This window comes from Abramis brama, assembly GCF_963993115.1.
Source record: "Abramis brama genome assembly, chromosome: 17".
Classification (NCBI taxonomy): Eukaryota; Metazoa; Chordata; class Actinopteri; order Cypriniformes; family Leuciscidae; genus Abramis; species Abramis brama.
In genome coordinates, this window is record NC_139979.1 from 34,425,086 (window position 1) to 34,452,843 (window position 27,758).

The 27,758-nt window shown below is 41.0% G+C and overlaps 1 protein-coding gene across 1 annotated transcript; it reads left to right on the forward strand.

Moving 5' to 3' along the window:
- Nucleotides 1–27,758, forward strand: mtf1 (metal-regulatory transcription factor 1). The gene is made up of 12 exons (XM_084089591.1): nucleotides 1–151; nucleotides 570–646; nucleotides 2,664–3,159; nucleotides 12,790–13,028; nucleotides 15,196–15,327; nucleotides 17,763–17,836; nucleotides 18,919–19,049; nucleotides 19,139–19,213; nucleotides 19,308–19,410; nucleotides 23,157–23,644; nucleotides 23,773–23,830; nucleotides 25,916–27,758. Exons 2-12 carry the CDS (start codon nucleotides 624–626, stop codon nucleotides 26,218–26,220), a joined length of 2,124 nt encoding a protein of 707 aa, XP_083945717.1. The 5' UTR covers nucleotides 1–151; nucleotides 570–623; the 3' UTR covers nucleotides 26,221–27,758.

Sequence of the window (27,758 nt, forward strand, 5' to 3'; positions counted from 1 at the left end):
GCTGTTGTGAGTGTGTGTGACTCTGAATCGAGCGATCTGAGCTGATCTGGAGTCAGTATGAGCTGCTGCTCTTCATGATGCTGCCGCTGAGGAATGAAGACAGGAGCCGATACACAACATTACACGGGCCTCGAGCGTCTCTATAACACTGGTAAACCCATCAGACGATTTTTATCTGCTTGATTTAAAGCTGTAAGAGAGTGTCGTTGTCGTTCTGATATTTTAATGGCCTGTCTCGATACCATTCGAGTTTCTGTTCAATGCTAACGGGCTAAATCTGTTAGCATTCATCCCATACCCTACATGTCAGTTCTTTAACCATCACATAGTCACCATTTTCAGAGTGTTTTACACTCTAACGGGTTTAAACGACAAGTGAACTGCGCTTTTGTCTAACGATAGTGAATAATATAGTTTATAAACTGGTGTTAACGGCGTGCTAATGAAGCTAACGCCTGTCATTGATGGGACTAGCACTTTAGCCTGTTAGCTTCTCTGTGCAGTCAGTCTTAATTAAAACACCACCGTTTTAATTATTACATGAAATATGTGTGGCTTAATTATTTCAGCCCTTTTGTGTTGGGGATGTTATTCATGTTGATCGGACCGAAGCAGATGAACTAATGACTGGAGCTTCAATACACAGGTGAGCTAATCAGTTAGCAGGACTGACATGACAGCTTGTTTTTATGGAAAACATACATTTGAAAATGAATATATCGCATTCATGACTGCTTGTCATTAATGGCCGCATGGCAATTATGATCTCTAATATGTTCGCGGGTTTCTCTAAATCAGTGTGATCAATGTGAACATGTTCATGCTTGACTTGTGATTGTCATCAATGTCAAAGTGAACATGGAAACTTCTAGAAAGTGTCCAGAATGACAGAGCCTGATAAACACATCTGCTTCAAGACTTATTGTGTTAAAATCATGAAGGGTTTTGATGTTGTTGTCACAGTTTGTCCATTACTTTGAGGCATAATGTCCTCTTTGTAACTGTCTAGTCGTGTGAGAAAAGCATTCTTGTGTCTCACATCTTATCAGCTGCTTTCCCAGACAGTGTTTTCGTGCATTATAACCTAGTAAACTGCTCTCTAGACAGCATTATAACCTAGTAAGTATAGCATCATAATGTCAAGACATTTGATTGAAATATTGGGGTGTCATAGGTGTGTATAATGTGCTGTCTAGATAGTCAGCTAGTGACACAGTCCTTGTGTCTGGACAGTTGTGTGTTTTAGGTTAGTTTTGTTCAGATCATTGTGTGTGTGTTTGTTATAGTAACATGAAAACTGTGGTTTCAGTTTACAAATGCTCCTTTTCCCCCTGATTGTTTAGTAGTTCGACTAACACCGGCCAAAAATAGTTCCCCTGCATTGTCCTACTTTCTCGTGACTGTGTGAATCAGCAATTTTCCAACACATTATGTTGTTGTTTTATTGAAACCCCATTTATTACAACCAAACTGTACAACTTTGTGGCGGATTTGTACATTTGAAAGAGCTTAGAAATGATTGCTGAGCATTTTTAACACACATTTAGCTTGAAAGTGCTCACGTAACACTGTTACGCTTCTCGATAATAATAACCTGTTTATTATAATGATTCAGTGTTATTTTAGTATTGCTATTATTTTAGTTATATACTATTGTAATATTTATTAATATTTTGAATGGACTATTATTTTAATTTTAGTTATGTTCCTTTATCATTTATACTTAATTTTTAATCTAAAGAAAAAATATATATCTTATCTTTTATGTAATTTACTGAAAATAATTTTTTATTGGTTTTAGTTCGAGCTGCACGATTTTGGATCAAATGAGAATCATGATTTTTGTTGTTTCAAATATGGATCACGATTCTGAACAGACAAAATAAAAAAAAATATGTAAATTAGGCTGCTAGAGGTTCTGACAAAATATTAAACAATGTTTAGGCTAATTAACCAGAATGAATATTAAAAGAAATCAGTTGAATCAGTGACTCACTCATAAAGACTTATGAGTGAGTTATCAAGTTACTTTGATAATCAAGTTACTTTCAAAAGGTGATTTACTCTATTCTGATCACTACTGTAGACACCAGTGTTTATATATGAACTATAATCTTTTATCCCAGTACCTCTGTGATAATATGAATTATGGTAAGACAGAAATAATGAAAAGACTGTTTCGCATCTGTTCATGATGACAGATCTGAGTGTTCGCTGTGATCGGACCTGTCAAAGGGTTAATAGCCAGAGCCGAATCACTGTCATTTAGGAATAAGATCACGTGAGTGTTTGAGTCCAGATCGCCATCTTTTAACGATTAATCGTGCAGCTCTAGCTTTAGTTAACAACAATAACTCTGATGAGGAAGTGATTAGCCAGTTCAAGTCAAGTCATCTTTATTTATACAGCGCTTTTTACAATACAGTGTTTCAAAGCAGCTTTACCGAGATAACAGGAGAATAATGCAACAACGTTTGTTTCTAGAAGAAAATAGCGTCACAATCCAGCTTGAGCAAGTTCAGCGATGTTTCATTTTTGTTGTAAAAAAAAGTTATTAATTTAGTTAATTTATATATAAAGCCACTCTGGAGAAAACAAATATTTCAGTCCATGATTGCAGTCCTGTTCTCAGTTAACCTGTAACCTCTTTAAACTCGTTCCAGCCGCAACAAAAGCAAGCGCGTGGACACAAACCCGGGACTGAGCTTTTCCGTCAGGATCATGGGAGAGAATGGTCCTCTCACGGAGTCAGCCATGCTCTTTGAGGACGAGGAAGAAGACGTGGACAAGCTGTGCCGAGAGGAGGACGACGAGGACAAGATGCCCCGGTTCGAGCAGGACGAGGACGAGCTGATCTCGGGCCCGTCGTCGTCCTCGGGCCGCATCTACGACCGCACGACGGTGCTGATCGAGCAGGACCCGATCCGCCTGGACGAGGAGGGCGAGGAGGACATGGCGTTCGGGGAGGGCGAGGGGGACGAGGGCTCGCTGGCCTTCATGTGTGACCCCGACGGCATGTCGCAGGGGTACATCCACCACACCATCTCACCGGACCAGATCCAGTTCATCATCAACCCCGGGTCCACCCCTATGCCTCGGAACATCGAGGGCGCCACGCTCACGCTGCACTCCGAGTGTCCCGAGACCAAGCAGAGAGAGGTGAGGAGCGAGAAGGATCTGTCTCTAGTGTGTGCTAGGGCTGTGACGAGACCCTCACCATGTCACGATTCTGAACTCATATATGTAAAATAATGTAGGCCACTTTTTACTGGTAACATCAGACATCTGGCATTAGCAGGACACACACATATTCCCCCATTGCATTATTATACATTATATTCAACATTATAGTAGTTTAATGTAGTCCTGACACTGAAACTCTGAAAACTCACACTCATTTTCATTTTGGGTGAACTATGCACAATAGATATTGTCACTATCCACGATACATATTGTTGCATTTTTGTATTGCGCTATATTGTAATATTGTTATATTGTTGCATCCCTAGTGTGTGATGTTGCTGTGTGATCATGAAGAAGCTCCAGCTCTTCTCTATATCAGAGTCAGTGTTTCTGAACTCCTGAAACGCCTCCAGTGTGGTCTTGAGTTTCTTCTGGGAACAAACACGTCACAATATTCCTCATTTAAACGGGGGTGTGATTCTTCCGGATAAATCCCGAAATGCGGCTTTTCCGACCTGAAAATGATGCTCTCGTGAATCATGCAAATCCGTTTGTTTTTTTTTGTTGTTTTTTGCGGGTCGCGCTCAAAGCACGGTGTGGGTACTGGTAAACATAATGACCGCTCACCGCCGTCAGCGTTTTCTGTGCCTCTGATTCACGTCCCTCCGCATGCAGTCCATTCATTCGTCACGATGGCACTTCCTTCAAAGCAGAGCTCCACCAAAGAGCCTGCACTCGATGTGGAAGGTGATCTCAAGTGTGATCTCTTTTCTTAGCTGAAGCCGACAACGGGACAAAATCAGTGTAAAGAGAGACATAGTGGAGTTCCTATTTTCGTTTTGGCAAGTATAATAAATCCTGTAGTCTCCCCCTTGCATGACCTGGCAAGTGACATTATTCTAAAACACATTTGCATAAAATTCCCCAACATGGTTAGAAAGTACTGCCCTAGAGGCAGCGGCACAACGAGAACATGTCATAGCATGACCAGAATAGCCTACGGAAGCCCTGAACCGCTAGCCGCTACTTCCTACTTCCGCTCAGTTTCATTCCGCTTCTGTACTCAGTCTGAGACCGCGTCAGAGCTTTCCGTTTTCCTCCGGCCTGAAAACAGCCGGCCAATCAGCGAACAGAGGGCGGGCTGAGAGCCGTCACGTAGACGCTGATTGTACCGTGGATGCGTAGATTTACTTCACATAATCTGCAAAAGTCGTTCACAGCCATGTTCACTCCGGTATTTCGCTCGATGGTTTTGTATTCGCATCATACATGTGTTTACAGTGGAAGTTAGATGCGGCTGAGCCTGCGCATAACACACGCCATAACCAAACGTTATGTGATTGGCTTACGGGTAACCAATGATTTTAAACTTCAGACAAGCTTCTCATCACATCGTCTGTCCAATCAAATGCCCTCTAGAATCTGAAGCTCCGCCCCTATGCTATAAACACCACCTGACCAAAGCGACCGTTGACACGTTACAGAGCAATATGGCGATGTGAGTTCGGTTGCTCAAACGCTCCAGTTTTATCCCGTTCTCCAACTGTACGTTGGTTAAGAATGAAATGGCTAGAATTTATTCACACATTTGCTATTGAATCCAACGTATCATCAGCACTCGGATTCACTTCCATGGTGCCGTCAGTCTGTGAGGTAAACTAAACGCTATTGGCTATTTGAAAAGGGGGAGGAGCCATTCAGTATGTCCCGCTTCCTGTTTCCGTGGAAATTTCGTCAACGCATCAAACAAAGCTGCGCGTTCCAAGGCACTTCAGTGGGACTTTAAATAATTCATACGCAGAATAAAGGGGCGGGGCCTGGTTGAGTTAGTTAGTAGTGTGTTAAACTGGTGGTTATGGTAAGGGGCGGGACATTTCCCAAACACACTCGAAGCGCTCGACCAATCACAACACACTGCTCCAGCCGACCAATCAGAGCACAGTGTGCTTTTCAGAAGGAGGGGCTTCATAGAGACAGGAAGTAAACAGAGCGTTACTGACAGACTGGGAAGAGAGGAGCCGCAACAATGGAGAATATGAGGAGAATAATCAACATTCAAGCAGGAAAACCTGTTCTAGTAGAGCCTGAAAACAACATCAAGGCATAATGGGTCCTCCGGCCCTCATATAGCAGGTGTTGTTTAGTCTGTGCTTGATCTTGCTGGACTGGTAAGGCCAGATGTGTGTCTGTCAGTCACGCGTGTTTGAGAGATGTGCTTGCTCAGTGAAAGCAGATCAGATAAGCTGGTCTAGAGGATTGTTCAGTTCCTGGCCTGTGTTTGTTCATCCCACAGGATCTGTGTTTCCACATGATCTCACATCAGAGATCAGGATCCAGCCGTGCGCTGTCCCTATGAACTTCCCCGTCTGCCAATCACACGAGGACTCACGCTAGTCCTCCTGAACACACACTGCACACACAGGCCGTTTTCAGTGTGTGTTCTTCAGCGATCTTGTGTTCTCGTACGTCACCATCATCAAAAGTCCGGTTCCAATACTCAAGAGTGGAGCGTTTAAAAACCTGTTTTCGACTAATTGAAATCCAGCGTGTAGTTCAGGATGCCGTGCTCAAGCCAGCTGTAGTGAACTTACACACATATACAGGTTTATACTGTAAACACTGTTTCTTTCTGTCTCTCAAAACTATTTCAACCACCAAAACACTGGAGCATCACCATACTTCACGTGTGTGTGTGTGTGTGTGTGTGTGTTTGTGAGAGAGAGCTGGTGTTGCTCAGTGATTAAAGAAGACTCAGATGTCGTGCCTGAAGCCGTGCGCTGCTGTCTGTGTGTGGGATAGATTGACCACTGAACTGACCGATATTACGCATCATTTCATGCTGATCAGAACATTCAAATCTGGTGTTTCTAGTGTTTCTCCTGTGGCCTGAGTCACCGCGAGCAGGAACAGGGTGATCTGCATCTGGTGCTTTATTTGCATTACAGACTTGCAAATGATATTCTTTACTGCCTATTTTGCCACACACACACTCTCACACACACACACACACACTCTCACACACACACTCACGCTCTCACACACACACACACACTCACGCTCTCACACACACACACTCTCACGCTCTCACACACACACACACACTCACACACACTCACGCTCTCACACACACACACACTCACGCTCTCACACACACACACACTCACGCTCTCACACACACACACTCTCACGCTCTCACACACACACACACACTCACGCTCTCACACACACACTCACGCTCACACACACACTCACGCTCTCACACACACACACGCTCTCACACACACACACGCTCTCACACACACACACGCACTCACGCTCTCACACACATACATGCTCTCACACACATACATGCTCTCACACACACACACACACTCACGCTCTCACACACACACACACTCACGCTCTCACACACACACACTCTCACGCTCTCACACACACACACACACTCACGCTCTCACACACTCACTCACGCTCTCACACACTCACTCACGCTCACACACACACTCACGCTCTCACACACACACACGCTCTCACACACACACACACACACTCACGCTCTCACACACACACATGCTCTCACACACACTCACGCTCTCACACCCACTCACGCTCTCACACACACACACACACTCTCACACACACACACTCACGCTTTCGCTCTCACACACACACACACACACTCACGCTCTCACACACACACACACTCACACACACACACTCACGCTCTCACACACTCACGCTCTCAACACACACACACTCACGCTCTCACACACACACTCACGCTCTCACACACACACACACACACACACTCACGCTCTCACACACACACTCACGCTCTCACACACACACACACACACACTCACGCTCTCACACACACACACTCACGCTCTCACACTCACGCTCTCACACACACTCACGCTCTCACACACACACTCACGCTCTCACACACACACTCACGCTCTCACACACACACACACACTCACGCTCTCACACACACACACACACTCACGCTCTCACACACACTCACGCTCTCACACACACACTCACGCTCTCACACATACACTCACGCTCACACACACACACGCAAATGTAAAGGTCATTCATCACACACTTTGTCTCATAATGATCCTGAAAGCATGGATGTGTTTGAGCTTGTGTGTTGTGTGTTGTGTGTGTGTACTGTGTGCCACGAGCTCTGGTGTTCATAGAGTGGCTGATGTGGATAACGTTCCAGAGTTCGCTTTATCCAGCATGATCCCACTACAGTTTTGTGCTCAAACCAGATGTTCTTCACATGACCTTTGACACGTGACCCATATCTGACAGGTGGGCCTCCTGAACTGGGTTACGTCCAAACAAACGCGGAAATAATTGATTTTTAACTTTTTTAAATGAGTTTTGAATTCAGTTTATTAATATATGCTAACGTTCAAAAGTTTGGGTCGGTAAGCTTGATGTAGTGTTTCTGAATGAGTCTCTTCTGCTCATCAGGGCTGCATTTATTTGATCAAAAACACCGTAAAAAAGTATTAGAACTATTTAAAATGACTGTTTTCTGTGAATATACAGAGTAATTTATTCCAGTGATCAAAGCTGATGTTCAGCATCATTACTCCAGTCTTCAGTGTCACATGATCCTTCAGAAATCAGCATAATATGATGAGTTGATGCTCAAGAAAAATGTATGATTATTATCAATATTGTTTTTTATTATACATTTTTCCGTATTCTTTGATGAATAGAAAGAACAGCGTTTATTTGAAAGGGAATCTGTTGTAACATCATAAATGTCTTTACTTCAGTCCTTCCCTGGTGAATACAAGCCTTTCCAACTCTCGAACAGAAGTCTGTCATTATATAATTATATCAGTTATATCAGCTTTTCAGATTTAATTATTTTCATAATGAAGGATTGGGGGATTATTTTGACATAAAATAAGCGCTGATTTTCATGCCAGTTCTTCTAACAATCTAACGACTGAGATTTCTGTGATTGATGTTAGATAAGTGGCGTATCCGTCTGGAGAACAGATGATGTGAGTTACTGTGTGACAGCGCCTGAAGGTGTTGATTAGCTGTGTGAATACTGATTAATCATAACTGACAAATTACAATTTGTTCGATCAGTGCTATTGGTTAACACATGTTATTGTGTTACCATAACAGGTGTGTGTGAGGGTCGGTGTGTGTGAGGGTCGGTGTGTGTGAGGGTCGGTGTGTGTGAGGGTCGGTGTGTATGAGGGTCGGTGTGTGTGAGGGTCGGTGTGTGTGAGGAGGAGGATAACATCAGGAATATAATGGAGTCTTAAAGTGAGTTGGACATATTGAGCAGGAGTGAAATTTGAGCTACTAATGTGTGTTTATATAGTTTGTCTAGTGAGTGTGTGTGTGTGTGTGTGTGTGTGTGTGTGTGCCTGGTAAAAGAGAGAGAGATCAGCATTATCACGGATCTGTGCTGCTGAATACTGATCATTGGCTTGATGTAAAAGAGAGTCTGTTTGCTGCTAAAACACACACACACACACACTCTCACTCTCTCTCTCTCTCTCACAAACACACACACACACTCATTCTCTCTCTCTCCCACACACACACACACACACACACACACACTCACACATTCTCTCTCTCTCTCACACACACGCACACACACACTCACTCTTACACACACATACGTACACACACAGACACACACACACACACACACACACACACACACACACACACTCATTCTCTCTCTCCCACACACACACACACACACACACACTCATTCTCTCTCTCTCCCACACACACACACTCATTCTCGCTCTCTCTCCCACACACACACACACACACACTCATTCTCTCTCTCTCCCACACACACACACTCATTCTCTCTCTCTCTCCCACACACACACACACACACACACACTCATTCTCTCTCTCTCCCACACACACACACACACACATTCTCTCTCTCTCTCACTAGGCCTGTCACGATAACAAAATTTGCTGGACGATAAATTGTCCAAGAAATTATTGCGATAAACGATAATATTGTCGTTCTGAGACCATTTTCATCTAATATAATGATAATGGCATAATAATGCAGGTACACCTTTTCAAAGATCTATAAACTTTTATTTCTAAAGAATATTAAACATTGAAAACGGAAAACATTTTAAATATCCACAAAATGAACAAAACAACCAAAAACAATAAAAGCAATGGACTCTCAGTGTCTGTTAACAACAAAATTCACTTGAATAAATACCAAAAACAATAAATAAAATGGATGTAAACAAAATTGCACTTCAAAATATATTAAACATTAGGCTTTAGACATTAGGCATGAATAGTGATGCATTCCATAAGAGGCAAAACTGCCGGTCAGGACCTTTGTAAACAAATAAAAAAAGCCTCAACAGGCCATATCACACCAGTTTGCACTGTCCTCCTGTTACTCTGTCGACTAAACGCCCGAGTGATTGTGTACTGTCGGGAAGACGACGCACTTTATAGTGTGTATAGGCCTATGCTACGCACTGAAAATACTTGGTTAGGATTAGGGGTGAGGAGTGCGTGTGTATTACACACCATAAAGTGCGTATCATATGCACACAAAAACTATTTTTGGCGTATAAATGGCACGAGAAATAACATTCGTGGTATAGATACGCATTTTCATGAGATCGGGCTCTCCCTCCAACTCACAACTAGCGTCTTCTCTCTCTCCCGGCAGTCGCCGCAAGCAGTCCCGCTCTCCCACACAAAGACCATGTGACTGAGAGAGAGAGAGAGAGAGAGAGAGACACTCTCTCTCTTACACACACACACGTACACACAATCACACACACACAGACACACAATCACACACACACAGACACACAATCACACACCCTCACTCTCTCTCTCACACAGACACACACTCACACGTTCTCTCTCTCTCACACAGACACACATTCTCTCTCTCTCACACATACGCACACACACACACACACGTTCTCTCTCTCTCACACACTCACACGTTCTCTCTCTCTCGCACACACACACACTCTCTCTCTCTCACACATACGCACACACACACACACATACGCACACACACGCACACAGACACACACACTCACACGTCAACGACTCAGAATAATGTTCAATATTTCCCAAACGCAGTTTATCGATCCTTTGTTATGATATAAGCAGCTTTATGCTGAGACTCAGACTGTAAAAATTAATTACTTTACGTTATACTTATGATTATTAATTATGACCTTTGATTTGGCCTTTTGATTGGATTTTGATCTTCATCTCTAATGTTTATTATAAATTTTTTTGTTTTACTTTTGCATTGAACTATGATTTTGAAGTCACTTTTTCTGCTCACCACGGCTGCATTTATTAGATCATGAATACAGTCATATTGTGAAATATTACTACAATGTGTTCAGTGTGAATATATAGTAAAGTGTAATTTATTCCTGTGATCAAAGCTGATGTTCAGCATCATTACTCCAGTCTTCAGTGTCACATGATCCTTCAGAAATCAGCATAATATGATGATTTGATGCTCAAGAAACATTTATGTTTATTATCAGTGTTGAAAACATTTTTGTGGAAACCATGACATTTATTTTTCAGGATTCTTTGAGGAGTCTTTACTGTCATTCTGCTGTCGGATAGATGATAAATAGAAAGTGATTAATGAGGCTATATAAGAATGCTCTCATCGCACTGCAAGATGATCTCCTCACACTGGGAATGAAAGGTCAAGTCAGACGCATTGCATTGTGGGATACAGTATTCCATGCAACATTATTTCATATTCTAAGTATGCAGAAAATCTTCCTAGGCCGGCTATCCTCATACAGTCCTTCAGAAGTACCGGTCGCACGGCAACCGCTCCCAGTAGTGTGACTGGGAATGAGGAGGACTGGGAAATGAGCTCACATGAGCAGCACGCCGGTTAATAACCACTAGAGGCCACTCCTCTGACCAGTGGCTTAACCACACGTGACTGGAGAGAAATGGAAACTGATACATTTGTCAAGTCATTTGAGGTCGCCCATATTCCAGATAGAGTGTGTTTTGTTCAGTGTGGAGCTTGCCGTCTGTGAGAGAGTGTTGTGTGTGGAAGTTTGGTGGAAAAAAAGGAAATGTTTTGTTCATTTGAGTCATGCTCTGTCCGCTCGTTTCTCCTTTGGATTCTGTTATCCTCGTTTAACACATGATTATGCCCTTCTTCAGAGTCTTGATGATGTCTCAGGCTCTACTAGAACAGCTTTTCCTGCTTGAATGTTGATTATTCTCCTCATATTCTCCATTGTTGCGGCTCCTCTCTTCCCAGTCTGTCAGTAACGCTCTGTTTACTTCCTGTCTCTATGAAGCCCCTCCCCCTGAAAAGCACACTGTGCTCTGATTGGTCGGCTGGAGCAGTGTGTTATGATTGGTCGAGCGCTTTGAGTGTGTTTGGGAAATGTCCCGCCCCTTCCCATAACCACCAGTTTCAACCATAGACTGTAAAAATATGGGCGTAGTGTGTGTGACGTCACCCGTAGTGTTTCTGAAGAGTGTTTCTGAAGCCCAGAGTGGGCGGAGCCGGCCGTCGCCATCTTGGCCGCGCGTAGAGGCGGATTAGCTGAGGTGACGTGACGCTAACAGACAGCAGACAAACGGCTAGTAGTGACAGCAGCGGCAATCCACCTGTCACTCTCACACACACACACAATCACTCACGCACGCACACACGTCAACGACTCAGAATAGTGTTCAGTGTTTCCCAAACACAGTTTATTGATCCTTTGTTATTATGATATAAGCAGCTTTATGCTGAGACTCAGAATTCTTCATACAGAATGTTAAAAATAGTTACTTGATATTATACTTGATAATTAATTATGATCTTTAATTTGGCCTTTTGATTGGACTGTGATCTTACTCTCCAATATGTTTTTATTTTAATATTTTATTATTTACTTTTGCATTTAATTGATTTTTTTTGTTCTGTAAGTCACTGTTCTGCCCACCAAGGCTGCATGTGTTCAATCAAAAATACAGTAAAAACAGTGAGATATTAATACAATGTACAGCAGCTGTTTTCTGTGTGAATATATATATATATAGTAAAGTGTAATTTATTCCTGTGATCAAAGCTGAAAAAAACTACAAAACCAGTCACATGGGTACATTTTTTTGAAATTGAGATTAATACAAAGCTGAATAGATGAGCTTTCCACTGATGTGTGGTGTGTTAGGATCGGACAATATTTGGCTGAGATGCAACTATTGAACATCTGGAATCTGAGGATACAAAAAAATCTAAACATTGAGAAAATCTCCTTTAAAGTTGTTCATTTATGTTCATGATTGTGCTGCATTCACTCACACAAATACAGGTTTTATATGTTTATGATAGGAAATTTATCTTCATGGAACATGATCTTTACTTAATATCCTCATGATTTTTCGTATAAAAGAAAATAATTTTGACCCATACAATGTATTGTTGGCTATTGCCACAGATATACCCGTGCGACTCGAGACTGGTGACGTGATGCAGGGTCACAGTGTCCGGCGGATCATGTGTGTTAGGCCTGTGTGTGTGTAACCGTTGTGTGTTCTGTGCTGTCTCAGGTGAAGCGCTACCAGTGCATGTTCGAGGGCTGCACGCGCACCTACAGCACGGCGGGAAACCTGCGCACGCACCAGAAGACGCACCGCGGCGAGTACACGTTTGTGTGTAACCAGCAGGGCTGCGGGAAAGCCTTCCTCACCTCCTACAGCCTGAAGATACACGTGCGTGTGCACACCAAGGAGAAGCCCTTCGAGTGTGACGTGCAGGGCTGCGAGAAGGCCTTCAACACACTCTACAGGTGAACGGGTGTTACGTTAGCGTGCTGGAATAGCCTTAAAACGCTCACACCGTGTCCTAACCAGACGCGATGCCACAAGATTCCAGGGACAAATCATTTGTCTGTCCACACTAGACGCGACACGACTGCGAGATGCATCAAATCAGTCAAAACCCACAGCCAATCAGAGCGGCGTGTGGGCGGAGTCTCGCGAGTGCACGGCAACAGAGAGTAATCTTGAGTCTATATAATCAAATGCACATATATTACACCATTTAAACATTATTCAGATACATAGACTACTGACTTACTAAAACAATCTTTGTCAAAGAATACACTCGTTTGTTCTTGTTTCCTTTTGTTTAATTTCAAGATCTGAGGTGAATTCAAGGGTGTATCTTTGCTTTGAGAAGTGGGGGACACAAAATGGGGGAACATTTTTTCGATTTGAATCCCATTTCCTGAATTTACATACATTTAGGGACTATGGTGATACAGAATAATTAATAATAATAATTTTGAAAATGATTAAGTTGATTATAATGATAAATTCTGGCAAAAAGAATAGTAGGCTACTAAACTATGTATAACAAAAAGATGTCTTACTTTTTTATTGTTTAATAGGGGCCGATTGCCAAGACTTGAGAGAATCAATCAAGTCAAAAATGTTCACTATTAATGTTTTGTGTGTAAAGAAAATTTTAATAAAGTGAGACTCAATTTCCTCTGTAATGCAAAAACAACATTAAGACAGTATATTTTAAATAATTGTTTAATAGCATCTGTTTATGAATGAAGGCCTGTATCACTGATATTAATATAGCTACTGATGTCTAGATGAAAATGATTTTTTCCCCAAAATTTTAAACATTTATTAGGCTTCAAAAATATAACAACTTTTAATTTAAGTGAACTTTAAACAGTCCTCACTTAAACCCATAATAAATGTCATATTTACCTGTGCCCTTCCTGTCTAACAGGTACGAAATGTACAGAAATAAGCTTATCAAATAGTCTGCACTGCATACATTATAAATGGCCTATAGATGAATCCTTATTAAAGCTACAAATGTTCTTTAGTCGAGATCAGTGAGTGTCCTGGACGCGGCTGCGTATCGCACAGGCTCTCTGTGTCCTGCTCCGTGGCGGTGGCGGTGTGCGGGAAAAAGATGAATTTGAACATTAAATAAAGCACATACAGCACCCGAGATTATCATCGCCACACTCTGTGTTTGTTGTTCCAGCGCGACGTCGCAGAAAAATAGAAACTAGAGAATCGTCGCGTGTCGCCGTCGCTGGTTAGGACAAACACTCTGATCAACATGGAGAAGAGGCGTTAGGACACGGTGTCACACAGCGACTGCACTGTGTGGATGAAAGCGTGTGAAACTCACAGAAACTCATGTGACTTCTGGCCTGAAGCCACAGATCTGACACCGTTTCACTTCCTGTTAGCCTCTGTTTGCTGAAGTATATGATCTATATGTGACCCTGGACCACATGGGTCTTTTTTATTATTGAGATTTATGCATCATCTGAAGCTGAATAAATACGCTTTCCACTGATGTGTGGTTTGTTAGGATTGGACAATATTTGGTCGAGATGCAACAAATTGAAAGTCTGGAAACTGAGGGTGCAAAAAAATCAAAACAATGAGAAAATTAATTTATGTTCCCTATTTTGCTGCATCCACTCACAATTTATTTTTATATATTTACGGTAGGAAATTTACAAAATAAATTTAATAGGACATGATCTTTACTTAATATCCTAATGATTTTTGCCTTAAAAGAAAAAACGATAATTTTGTCTCATATAATGTATTTTTGGCTATTGCCACGAATATACTTGTGCGACTTGTGACTGGTGACGTGATCCAGGGTCACACACACATATATATATATATCTCACCGGATGAAGCTTCCACTCAGATGTGTGTTTGCACATGTACTGCGGCTGGTAAATCTGAAGTCATTTTTGTCCTAACCGGCTGGAATGTTGTGGGATTTAATTCACAAGCTCTTGATTAGATTCAATATCGGTTCCTTTGGATATAGTTCAGGTACTGTACATGTGAAGTTTGCTTAAAGTCTTGGATGTGTTTGCCTGTAGTGTGTCATGATTGACTCGTCCTCTGTGTGAAGGCGTCTGCTGATCAGCGAATGGTTGTTGTGTTTGTCTCTCACAGACTGAAAGCACACCAGCGTCTGCACACGGGGAAGACGTTTAACTGTGAATCCGAGGGATGCACCAAGTACTTCACCACGCTGAGCGACCTGAGGAAGCACATCCGCACACACACGGGAGAGAAACCCTTCAGGTCACCATTCACTCACACACCAGCTTCACTTCACAAGTGCTTCACAGCATCAGCAGCCAATCACCGTTACTGTGATGTTGACATCATCCCTTGTAATATTCACCGCCACTGAGAGTCCAGCTGGAACACGGCTGAATGTTGCTGGGTATCCTTCAGAGATCTTCGATATCAATACCGGTTCCTGAACCATACTTTTCCGATACCAGTTTTATGAACAGATGATGTTATAGCAGAGGCTGTGGCATTAGTGTGAAGACGGGGAAAACAAGACAGCCGACCTGTTCAATTAAATTTGATTGTTCAAAAGCATGTGTAATTAATTGAAATCAGGAAACTTGTTTAGTTTAACAGCAATTTATTAACAGTTTAACAAAAATTACATTCTTAATTTTATTTTTTTAACCAGTTCTTTGATTTCTGTGTTCCATTTTAATGGTTTAATATCAAAAACATATCTAATTAATTTAATTCATAAAAACAACTGAATTTATTAATTTGTTTACAATTATTAGGGCATATGAATTTTATTTTTATTTATTTTTTTAAATTCTGTGTTGTGTATTTAAATTTGTCTGGTAATCAAATGAAGGCATAAAACATTAGTTTATCGTTTATTCAAATGAAAATCAAACAAGCCCTTTAATTTGTTGGCAAACAAGTGCTACACAACAGAGGTTTACTGATAAAATTATAACCTGGAAGAACATTTGTTTTAATAATTGTATTAGTAGTAGTAGTACATTGAGATGTACATTACACTGTACAAGAGTAATATATTCCTCTCGCAGTTTCTTTAAGTTAAACCAAACTTTTATTTTGACGGGTTGCCGTAGAGCTTCTTCTGTGATGACATCATAGTTTCTCTCAAATGAAAAAATGTTGTCAAAGTGAGAATATTAAACTGCAAAAGGACTATTTAAAGGGACACCAGGCAAGTCTGAGTGTTTTTTCTCTACGTAGCTCCCCCTAGTGTCTGGTAGTAAATGCTTTCAAACACTCTGTCGTAAAAACGAGCTGTTGTCCCTTTCTTTCCAACTGATGGCAATTTTTTTATATATATTTTTTTTTATTGTGTTGTCATGCATACTATTATTTTTACCGTGAACGAACGATATGAACGAGGCGAACTACTGCTTTCGCGTTTGTTTGTTTTTGGGAGAATGGGCATGAGCATATATAAATATATATCGGAGGCTAATATTAACCCTAACCCTAACCCTGTCTAAAGTTACTGTTATATTAGCAAGGTCTATAAGTTAATCTGGTAGAATGACGGTTTACCTTTGCTTGTCTAAGAAAACATCAGAACGTTTTTTCTAGCTCGATCATGATATGTGCAACATGTTTATTGGCTATTATCAGACGCGTTGACGTAGTGACATAAAATAAAAGTGTAAGTTACACAAATAAAACCGACAGAGGAACGGCCAAACAACTACAGAAATCAAACGTGTTTGCTAATGACAATGCTAACATCAAAGTTATAGCAGTATCTAGCGTACTAGTAAGCCCGTAACAGACAGCGATCATAATAAAAACCTTTACAGACAATAGCAAACATCCTGAGGTCGCAATTACTTGAAATTTAAATATTAAACACAGTTTATTCCGAAGATACTTACAAGTGCAACAGCAGGATCAGCATCCGTTTTGCAGGCTTCTGTTTCTCTCAGTTCTCCCCATTCTGAAAAAGCCGGTCCGATATTTACTCGAGTCTGACTTCTTGCTCGGTCAGTCTCCCGTTTCCTCTTTCATTGGTCCTCCGACAAAGATTTCCTAGCTTTCTGCTTCTTTTTTACAGCCTCAGCCATAACTCAGTCTATCGTTGCCCTTTGCTTATAGCTAGCCGGTGCTTGAATGGGGGCGTGTACGTGTGCAGTGCCGTCAAGCAATTCGTTACATCGTGAGACCTGATATCACGCGATACTTCCTGACGCCGACCCGCCGGCCCAAAGTTGCAAGTGAGTTTTTTCCGCTCTCGGGCACCAGGGGGGTGCGAAACCACCACCATTCAACCCAAAATAAGTAATATAACCATTCCACTGACTCCGAAGCTGTTCAGTTAAGGTTAAAAAGTTACCTAGAGCACCTTTAAATATGAATCCTGCATGTCTGTCAGTGAGCGGCTCTGTGTCCATCAAGCCGACATAACCAGTGCTTTTCCCTGATCACCAGCTCTTGATTTGGGCACATCATGCTGCGTGCTTATTGGCTCACTGACGGTGACTAGATTAACCCCTCAGGTATCGAAGTTTGGTCCCGAACGACAAGACATTTTTGATACTCTAGTCTATGGTATCGTGGCAGTTCGGTCGGCGCCTCAGAAGTATTGAGCTCGACACCCAGCGCTAGTGCTAAATCATGGACGTGCTGTGTTTGCATATTAGCAACGATTGATGCACTATTAGAGGCTACTGTTGTGTTTGTGTGTGCAGGTGTGACCATGATGGCTGTGGTAAGGCTTTCGCTGCTAGTCATCACCTGAAAACACATGTACGGACACACACTGGTAAGACACTGCTCAAAACAGGCAAAATCACAAAGCAACACACACACACACACACAAAAACTACTGCATCATATTTGATGTGCAGAAATGTCAATTTTATTTAGATTAGAGAATCTCATTTAGCCTGATAAGAACATTTAGCCGATATATTAAAGCCGATAAATAATGGATTATTCCTTCAGCTGAGACTCTTCAGATGCGACTGTTCAACATGATGGTTATGAATTGCTTGAAATATGATCAGAATAACTTGAAAAAAGGAAAATACAGTAAAGTGCAGGGTACTTGAATTTGACTTTTTAAAATATTGTTTAATAAGTGAGATCTCTGATTGTAGTCCTTGAAAACCCCAAAAACTAGTGCTTGAAAAGTCCTTGAAAGTCCTGGAATTTCACAGTATTTTACAGTATCTGTACGAACATATATGCAAATCTATCGGCTACATACAATTATCATGAGAACATCATTATAACTGTGTGTTTGGGTCATGGCTTTTAATGATGAGCTTTTGTTTTTGTAATCAGGCTCTCAAAATGTATATAAAAATAAGAATTATCGGTTATCGGCCAAAATTTCGGTTATCGGTGCGTCCCTGATTTCTTCCTCTACCGTCTCTTTCCCTGAAGAAGCCGTTCTTCTGTCTGAGCGACGGCCCAAATATGGTCATGTTTAATGTTATCGTTATCAGCCTGATAAGAAAATTTGGCCGATATATATTAAAGCCGATAAATAATGGATTATTCCTTCAGCTGAGACTCTTCAGATGCGACTGTTCAACATGATGGCTTTGAAATTTCTTGAATTATGATCAGAAAAACTTGAAAAAAGGAAAATACAGTTAAATGCAACATGTCATATCGGCTACATAAAATTATAATGAGAACATTATAATTGTGTGTTTGGGACATGGATTTTAATGGTGACAAAAGGCTCTAAAAAATTATATAAAATTTTGGATTTAGATTTATCAGCCAATATATCGGTTATCAGCTTTCAAATATAAAGAATTATCGGTATCGGCCAAAATTTTCTTATCATTGCATCCCTGATTTCTTCCTCTACCGCCTCTTTCCCTGTTCCAGGAGAGAAGCCGTTCTTCTGTCCGAGCGACGGCTGTGAGAAGACCTTCAGCTCTCAGTACAGCCTGAAGAGCCACATCCGGGGGCACGACAAAGGCCCGGCGTTCACCGTGAGCGCTCATCCGCTGTCAGAGGTGCTCACTCACACACTCACTGCCCTTTATTACACCAGCACTTTGTGACCGTGGACTTAATTGGTCCTGTTGTCCTTGTTCAACCGCAGGATGCGAATCACTCGCTGTGCCTCAGTGATTTGAGCCTCATTTCCACTGACTCTGAGCTGCAGGAGAACCACAATGTGAGTTTGCGCCCTCATTTTTTTACACAGAGCTTTTTTTTCCAGTCGTCTCCCAGATACATAGAGTGCATCTCAGCACATGTTCATGTCTCAGTCTCAGGGTTTGGATCTGAACAGCGTCACCCCCATACGAATCTTTGAGCTGATGTTCCAGAGTCCTGAGAACAGTGTCAGCCAGGACGACCCCAAAACCACAGGCAAGAACCTTTAGAGCTCACTGTGTTCAAAGACACTCGAGTCACTTCTGTTATGCAGTACGCTTTGAACTTTTAAAAATGGATAAGCATGTGCTAAAGAGGACCTTGATGTTGTTATTAGGCTCCACTAGAACAGGTTTTCATTATTTTCCTCATATTCTCCATTGTTGCGGCTCCTCTCTTCCCAGTCTGTCAGTAACGCTCTGTTTAGTTCCTGTCTCTACGAAGCCCCTCCTTCTGAAAAGCACACTGTGCTCTGATTGGTCGGCTGGAGCAGTGTGTTGTGATTGGTCGAGCGCTTCGAGTGTGTTTGGGAAATGTCCCGCGCCTTACCACCAGTTTCAACACACTACTTACTAACTCAACCAGGCCCCGCCCCTTTATTACGCATTTCCTTGGGCGGGAATTATTAATTTTTTATTATTTTTGTGTATGCCAGACCTTCAGAGACTTGCTCGAAACACATTCGCAGTGTGTTAAAGCATGCTAGAAACCCGTTAACAAAGTTATATCAGTATGTTGAAAACATGCTATCAAGGTGTTAAAACATGATAGCAATGCACTACAGAATGCTGCCAATGTGCTAAAACTTGGTTGTTAACAATAGTTGTAATAATGCACTTGTACAGTGTACTCTACCGTGCAGTTATGAATATTATAAGGTTTTGTCGTCATTCAGTATTGAAGTCTGCGACAGACGCGTGAATGAAGTGTCCATAGTTCTTCATTTTATCGTTAATTAAGTGCATCATTAAGGTATTTACAGTGCACTTTTTTATTTTTGGAATTGTAAAACATGTTAGCAACATGGTTAAACATTCTAGAAATGTGTTAAAACATGCTAGGAGCAATATTACAATATGTGCTGTCAAAATTAATGCTTTAATTTTGCAATACATTTTTTTCATTTTAACGCGTTACAAATATTTTACGCAATTAATGCAGTAAAATTAATGCATGCGTTTTTTTCCTGGCAACCTTTGGCTACCGTTACATAACATGATGTGTGACTGTTTTTTATTATTATTATAATTGAATTGACAGCACTAGTTAAAACATGTAAGCAATGTGTTAAAGCCTGGTAGCAACATGCTAAAACTATATGCTACTCATGTGTTAAAACATGATATAAATGTGTTAAAACATGATAGCACTGTCTGTGTGTTAAAACATACTAGGAACATGCTTAGAAATGGGTTAAAACATGTCAATGTGTTAAAACATTTTAGCAACATGCTAAGAAATGTTAAAAACATGGTAACCACACCTTAAAACACGTTGAAATCATTCTGGCAACAAGCGAAAACATGTTATCAATGTGTTAAAACATGCTATCTACATGTAAAAAACATTTATAAATGTGTTAAACTTGTTAAAACGTTCTAATGATTTGTTAAAACATGTTAGTAACATGGTAAAACATAGGAACGTGGTAGCAATATGGTGAAATGTCAACAATAAGTGAAATCATGCTAGCAATTGTTAAAACATGGTAACCACATGTTAAAATACGTCGGGATCATTCTGGCAACATGCGAAAACATGTTATCAATGTGTTAAAACATGCTACCCATGTGCAAAAGCATATTAGAAACATGGTATCAACGTGTTTTACATTGATATTGTTACTGTGTTGAAACATGCTAGCAATATCAATGTGTTAAAACATAGGAAACATGTAAGCAATGTGTTAAAATAATTTTAATGAATTAAAAGAATTAGAAACATTTTAACATTGTTTAAACATACTAGCACTGTCAGCGTTAGCAACATGGTAAAACATGATAGGATCTTAGTAGCAATATGATGAAACGTTAATGTTAAACCGTGCTAGCAATTGTTATAACTTGTTAGCTAGGTGCTAAAACATGGCAACCACAAAAACATATTAGAAACATTTTAACAACATGTTAGCACTGTGAGTGTGTTAAAACATACTAGGAACATGCTAATACTGTGTTAAAACGCATTTAAATTATTCTGGTATCAAGCGAAAACATGTTATCAATTTGTTAAAACATGCTACACATGTGCAAAAACTTATTAGTAACATGGTATCAACATGCTGAAACATGTTAGCAATATTAATGTGTTGAAACATTAAAAATGTTAGCAATAAGTTAAAACATGTTAGCAATGTGGTAGCAGTTTAGTGAAACGTTTACAGTATGTTAAATCATGCTAGCAATTGTTAAAACATATTAGCAAGGTGCTTTAACATGGTAACCACAAAAACATATTAGAAACATGGTATCAACATTGTTGAAACATGCTAGCGATATCGATGTGTTAAAACATATTATACACGTTAGCAATGTGCTAAAACTTGTTAGAAACATTTTAAAACGTGTTAGCGCTGTCAGTGTGTTAAAACATGCTAGAAACATGTTAGAACATTGTAACCAAGTGTCAAATGTTATCGATGTGTTAAAACATGCTATCTGTGGGCAAAAACATTAGAAACATGGTATCATCATGTTGAAACATGCTAGCAATATCAATGTGTTAAAACATTAAACATGTTAGCAAAACATGCTAAAACATGTTAGAAACATTTTAACAACAATTTAAACCATATTAGCACTGTCAGTGTGTTAAAACACACTAAGAACATGCTAAGAAATGTTAGAAACATGTTAAAATATGGTATACGTGTTAAAAAATCATTCTGGCAACAAGCGAAAACATGTTAACAATGTGTTGAAACATGCTACCCATGTGCAAAAACATTAGAAACATGGTATCAACATTCTAGCAATATCAATGTGTTGAAACTAGTGCTGTCAAACGATTAAAATATTTAATCGCGATTAATCGCATTAATGTCATAGTTAACTCGCAATTAATCGCACATTTTTATCTATTCTAAATGTCCCTTGCTTTCTTTTTTCTTTTTCTTTTTTTTTAATGCTCGTCAACATGGAAAAGTGGATCGGCTTGCTTTGTGCAAATGTTTTTTTTTTTATTGAAAACATCATTGGCATATACTGTAGTGTTCAATTTCCCACTAACATTCTCACTCGGAGCAAATAATCGCATCAGAGAGTTCGCGTTCGCGTCAAGTGGTGTTTCAGACTGGACGAGCTGCGATGATGATCGCTCAGTTCACAACGACAAAACACACAGATCACTTTGGTCTAGTCAATGGAACCATTTGGCAACTTTTTAAAAGTAAACTTTCCATTCAGAATCTTATTGGCATCCATTTCGGCGACTCGCACTCGCCGGCTCGCAAGCCCAAACAAGTGTGTGTGCGGCGCGCCTGTCATTTTGTTTCCGGTCTAGCTAGATCCGGTGTGGTGTTGTAGTTTTTCTAACGTTACTAGTTGTTGCAACAGCATATGAAAAAAACTACAAGGTTTTGGAGCTAGGCCAAAAAGAACGTTAATCTCGCAATAAAAAAATTGACGCCGGTAAAATGGGTTTGCGTTAACGCCGTTATTAACGCGTTTAACTGACAGCACTAGTTGAAACATATAAAAAATGTTAGCAATAAGCTAAAGAATGGTAGCAACATGTTAAAACATGATTGTGTTTAATTGAATTGTGTAAGTGACATGCTTGGACTTTTAAAAAAAGTTGACGTAATGGTGATATTTTGATGACTTTTCATGATGTTTTTCATTTTAAAATTTGTAACCAGTATATTAACGAAGGGAACGTGTGACGTGCTGCCTAGTAGGAATGACGGATCATCCGATGTGCCGTCCCTCAGTCTGACGTGTGTCCCGCCTCTGTGTCTCCAGATCACCCCGGTGAGGTGTTCGGCCTGGACTCGTGTCCTCCGTCAGCCTCAGACGTGTTCCCTCCGCCCTCTTCATCCCCCATCACATCACCTGAGGCTCAGACTCCGCCCACCTCACAGCCGGCTCCGCCTCCTGCCGCCGGCAGCTCGTCACTGACTCCGCCCACCTCATCACTCTCGCCAGAAGTGCCCATCGCTCCATCAGCTCCACCCGCTCCATCGGCTCCACCGGCTCCCTCGGTCGCGCCGCTCTTCGTGGCTCAGCCGGGGTCGACCGCGACTAGCGTCTCCGTGACCGCGGAGGTGACGCACACAGTGCCTTTGGCTCCTCCTCCTCCGCCTCCTCTTCCTCCTCCTCTTCCTCCTCCTCCTCCTACGATCACCATCGCCCCCACCCTCGGCCTGCAGCCCAGTATCGTCATGTCCGATCAGAACCTGCAGTGGATCCTCAGCAGTGCCGCCAGTGCGCAGCAGAACCCAGAACAACAGGTCTTTAGCTTTAGCTTTATGTTTTTTATCTGTGGTTTTTATCAGTTAGTGTTTGAATTAATGCCACAAATTTATTCTTCTCATTTTTTGTTGTTGTTGGTTGACATTACTACTGTTTATATTCTCAGGGTCCAAAAGTAGAGAAAGTCTTTTTTACAACAGCCATACCAGTCGGTGGACATTCAGGTATGATTGAATATTTTGCTATGTGCTGTTTTTGCAGATCTGTTTATATAACTGAAAGTTAAAATGACAACTGAGTAGGGCTATTTAAATTTGTAATTGCGATTCTAGTTTCTGCTTCTCTCGATTAATTAAGCGTAATAGTCTGCCATATTGGCCGATTGGTTGTTTATTTGTCTTGCATTTGTAACAAGCCTCCAAGAGTTCATGCTCAGGGTTGCCAGATATCAAGGGTTTAAATCCCCCAATCAGGGTTTTTCTGTTAAATAGATGCATTTTCTGCTTAATCTTCCCAACCTGGCAACCATGTGCACACGCTCTCTCTTTCCATTCACTGACACATTAGGATAACGAGCCAGTCTGGTGGATAGAATCTAACTGGCAAGCTGTGTATATTTGAGTATCGTCAGCATAGCAGTGATAAAAACAATTACGATGAATAATCTGTCCAAGAGGCAAAATGTAGATAGTGAATAATAACGGGCCGAGAACTGAACCCTGGGGAACACCCTGTTTGAGCGATACTGTGGGGGGTTTGTAATTGTCATTGAGATGTAGTATTGCCTATCCTTGAGATATGAAGAGAACCAGGATAATGCCACACCTGAGATGCCAATCTCTGAAAGGCGAGATAGTTTGTGGCAGACAGTGTCAAAAGCTGAGCTGAGGTCAAGTAATAAGAGAATGAAGAGATTTCCCAAATCTCCAGAGGAGTAAAAGGTCATTGACAACCTTTACTAGAGCAGTTTCAGTGCTGTGATGTAAGCCGAAGCTAGGGCTGTGTGATTAATCATAATTGATTTAAAGGTGCTGTATGTACGTTTTTTACTGTACTAAAGCATAAAAACACCATAATATGTTTGCAGATGTTTAGGAAACATGCCGAGTCAGAGCCAAACGCGGATACGCAAAAGGGCTTCGGATACACTGCTAAATGCGTACACACAAAAAACAGTAGAGTATTCATGTAAACACAGGGGGTTTGTCTTAAGTAAACGTACACAGTTGAGAAAGAAAACGCGTGTAACAGTATATTAGATCTGTGCAGCTCTTAAAGTGACAGCAGCCTAATATATGCTGCAGTCTGTCATTAATGATAATCAAACAACAAATGACAAAATAAATCTTTAATAAGAATTAATCTATATTTAATGTGTACAGTAAGCCTAAGCAGCGTTATATGCGGTTATTTTGCATTTGATTGATTATTCCTTTTTTTCACCCCAGGGTATTATTTATCTGAATATCTCTGTTGAATATCTTCATGAAAAACTTAAAACACTGTTTAATGTGTATTTTCGTTCTGTTGTATTTATTTGTCCAATTCACGTTTTTCCGCACCCTTTTGATTGACAGGATATAATCGGCTCTGATCATCGGCTGTTTTTAATCAATCTGCCGATGGCCAATAGTGAAAATAATAGCTTTAATCGTCCGATACCGATTATTGGCCAATACATCGATAAGCAAGCTCATCACGTGCAGCCCAATAACAGAGTGTAATACGGATTGTCACAGCTGGTTGAGTTTATTTGTTTGGTTATTTCTGAGATTTTGATGAGTAAGATTGGCCTGTTGTGTTATTGCTGGAGTATCTGAAGCTTGTGTAAAGGCTCCGCCCTCTTCTGAACGGAGGCTGGGCAACAGCTCATTTGCATTTAAAGGGACAAACACAAAAACGGCACATTTAATGTGGCGTGTGCACAAACTGTGATTGACAGATCTCACACAGCCCTGCGCTGATTGGACCAGAAGAACCGGGAGCGCTGGATTTTTGCAAAACAAATAACAGGCTCCAGGTGGAGGTAGAAGCGCGTGGTTTTTTCTAAAACCGGCTGATTTATGTTGTTCTGTCGGAGCATAGTGTCGGTTTCAGTGAATATGATCAAAAAAATCTTGCCGACGGCAGCTTTAAGCTATAACAAATGATCCGGTCGGGAATTTTGAGTTGAAATTTCACAGTCGTATTCTGGAGACACCAGATATTTATATGACATCTTGTGAAAAAGGGCCATAATATGTCAACTTTAAACTATTTTACTTCAGCAGTAATGTGGATCATCACAGCTAGGTGTGTTTGTGTTTCAGGGAACGCAGTGCAGCAGATCGGCCTGAGCCTGCCGGTGATCATCATCAAGCAGGAGGAGTCCTGCCAGTGTCAGTGTGCCTGCAGAGACTCGGCTAAAGACAAGAGCACTGTCTCCTCAGTGGAGAAGACCAAGACCACATCACCTCCTCCAGCTCCTCCATCTCTCCCTGAGGATCCTCCATCAGAGCCCATCCCCGACCCGGTGACCCCTGACCCCCCCACCGACGGCCTGGATCTGCTCAGCCCGGAGACCACGGCCAACATCGAGGCCCTGCTGGACCAGTTCCCCAGCGGCGCCCCCTAGAGGTTCATCTGTACCGTGTACAGATGCGTATCTCACACACACCATCCAGACCAGTGGTTTATGGTGCACTTTTAAGGCAGGCAGAGCAGTTTAGGGCAGCAGGCAGAGTTCAGCTTCTCACAATGCTCTGAGTTAGCGCTGCTCGATTAATCGCAATTTACTTGCACTTAAATCGAATTGGCTTATCGCGATTTTGAAATGGCAAAGGCTGTGATTATTTGTTATGCGCAGCCTGTCATTGATGATGGGCTCTGTAAACGCTGCTCCGTCTGAATGCACTGCGGGTTGGAGTCACTTATAACATGCATCTGTAAAAGCAACACGTGTCACACATCTTTCCAAACATTTATGAGACCAAAAGCATTTATGCATTTTTCAAAAAGTATATGAAGCTCTTGTCCAACAAAAGACATTTATTAACATGCTTTTACTCCAAACTCACTTCATAAGGACAGTTGAGCTCCTCCTTCTGTGAGATGATGTGTTTCTTAAAGAGAATAAGGCATTTTATTAGTCATTAGTTAAGCGTTTCAATCTTCTGTTTATTCAGATACCGAGATACTATGATGCCCATAGGGATTTCCTGGAATGATGTGCGTTATCATCGTGTGTGTGTGTGTGTGTGTGTGTGTGTGTGTGTGTGTGTGTGTGAGTGAGAGAGAGAGAGAGACGCCCTCTGGTGTTCAGATGGAGAAGCATTTACTACCAATCAGCCGCTGCACAAACATTAAGTAATCGCAGCCTTTGCCAAATCGCGTGCGGTTTCATTGTGATTAATCGTGCAGCCCTAGCCTTGAGTCTCGTTAGCGTTTTAACCCCGCTGGATTATTAATATTTGACATTTGCTTATAGAGATTCACCGTATAAAACAAGAGGCGTACATGCTGTACTTAAGTTTAAACTTGAAAATCCACTAGATCGATCATGGGATATATATATATATATATAGACTTCAACAGTAAGGTCTTCATCATGGTTGGAAGTCATCTACACAAAGTCCTGCACATTGAAACATTGAAGTATTTTATGATGTGTAATTTATTGGAAAGGCTGCAGTGGTTATGATGATAATGTGATGTTTGAGATGTTTTATTTTACGGTTTGTCAGTCTGGATGACCTGCGATGAACATTGACCTGCCTTTTAAATGTAATTTAGAGGTTTGTTTTGGCTGCCTATAACTTAGTATTTAATTTGATATATGTTAATTTATTAAAATACTCAATTGTTGGATTAATGTAGCTCTCTTTCCCACATTTTCAATCAATTTTCGCTCCCCTGAAAGATACTTTAAGTGGATCTCACGAAACCTGTCTAGAAATTATTTGGGTCATATTTCCCATAGTCAAAAGAAAGATCTGAAATGTTTTTGGGTTTTTATGCATAAAGAAACGAACCGTTTAGAATATTTTGGCTATTAATGACCATTTCATCCGTGATTCTCACCATGTTTATGTAAAGAAATGTCATGTAAAAATTTTTTTTTTATTTAAACTGAATTGAATCTAGACTGATTTAAATGTTTCTTTTTATTTATGC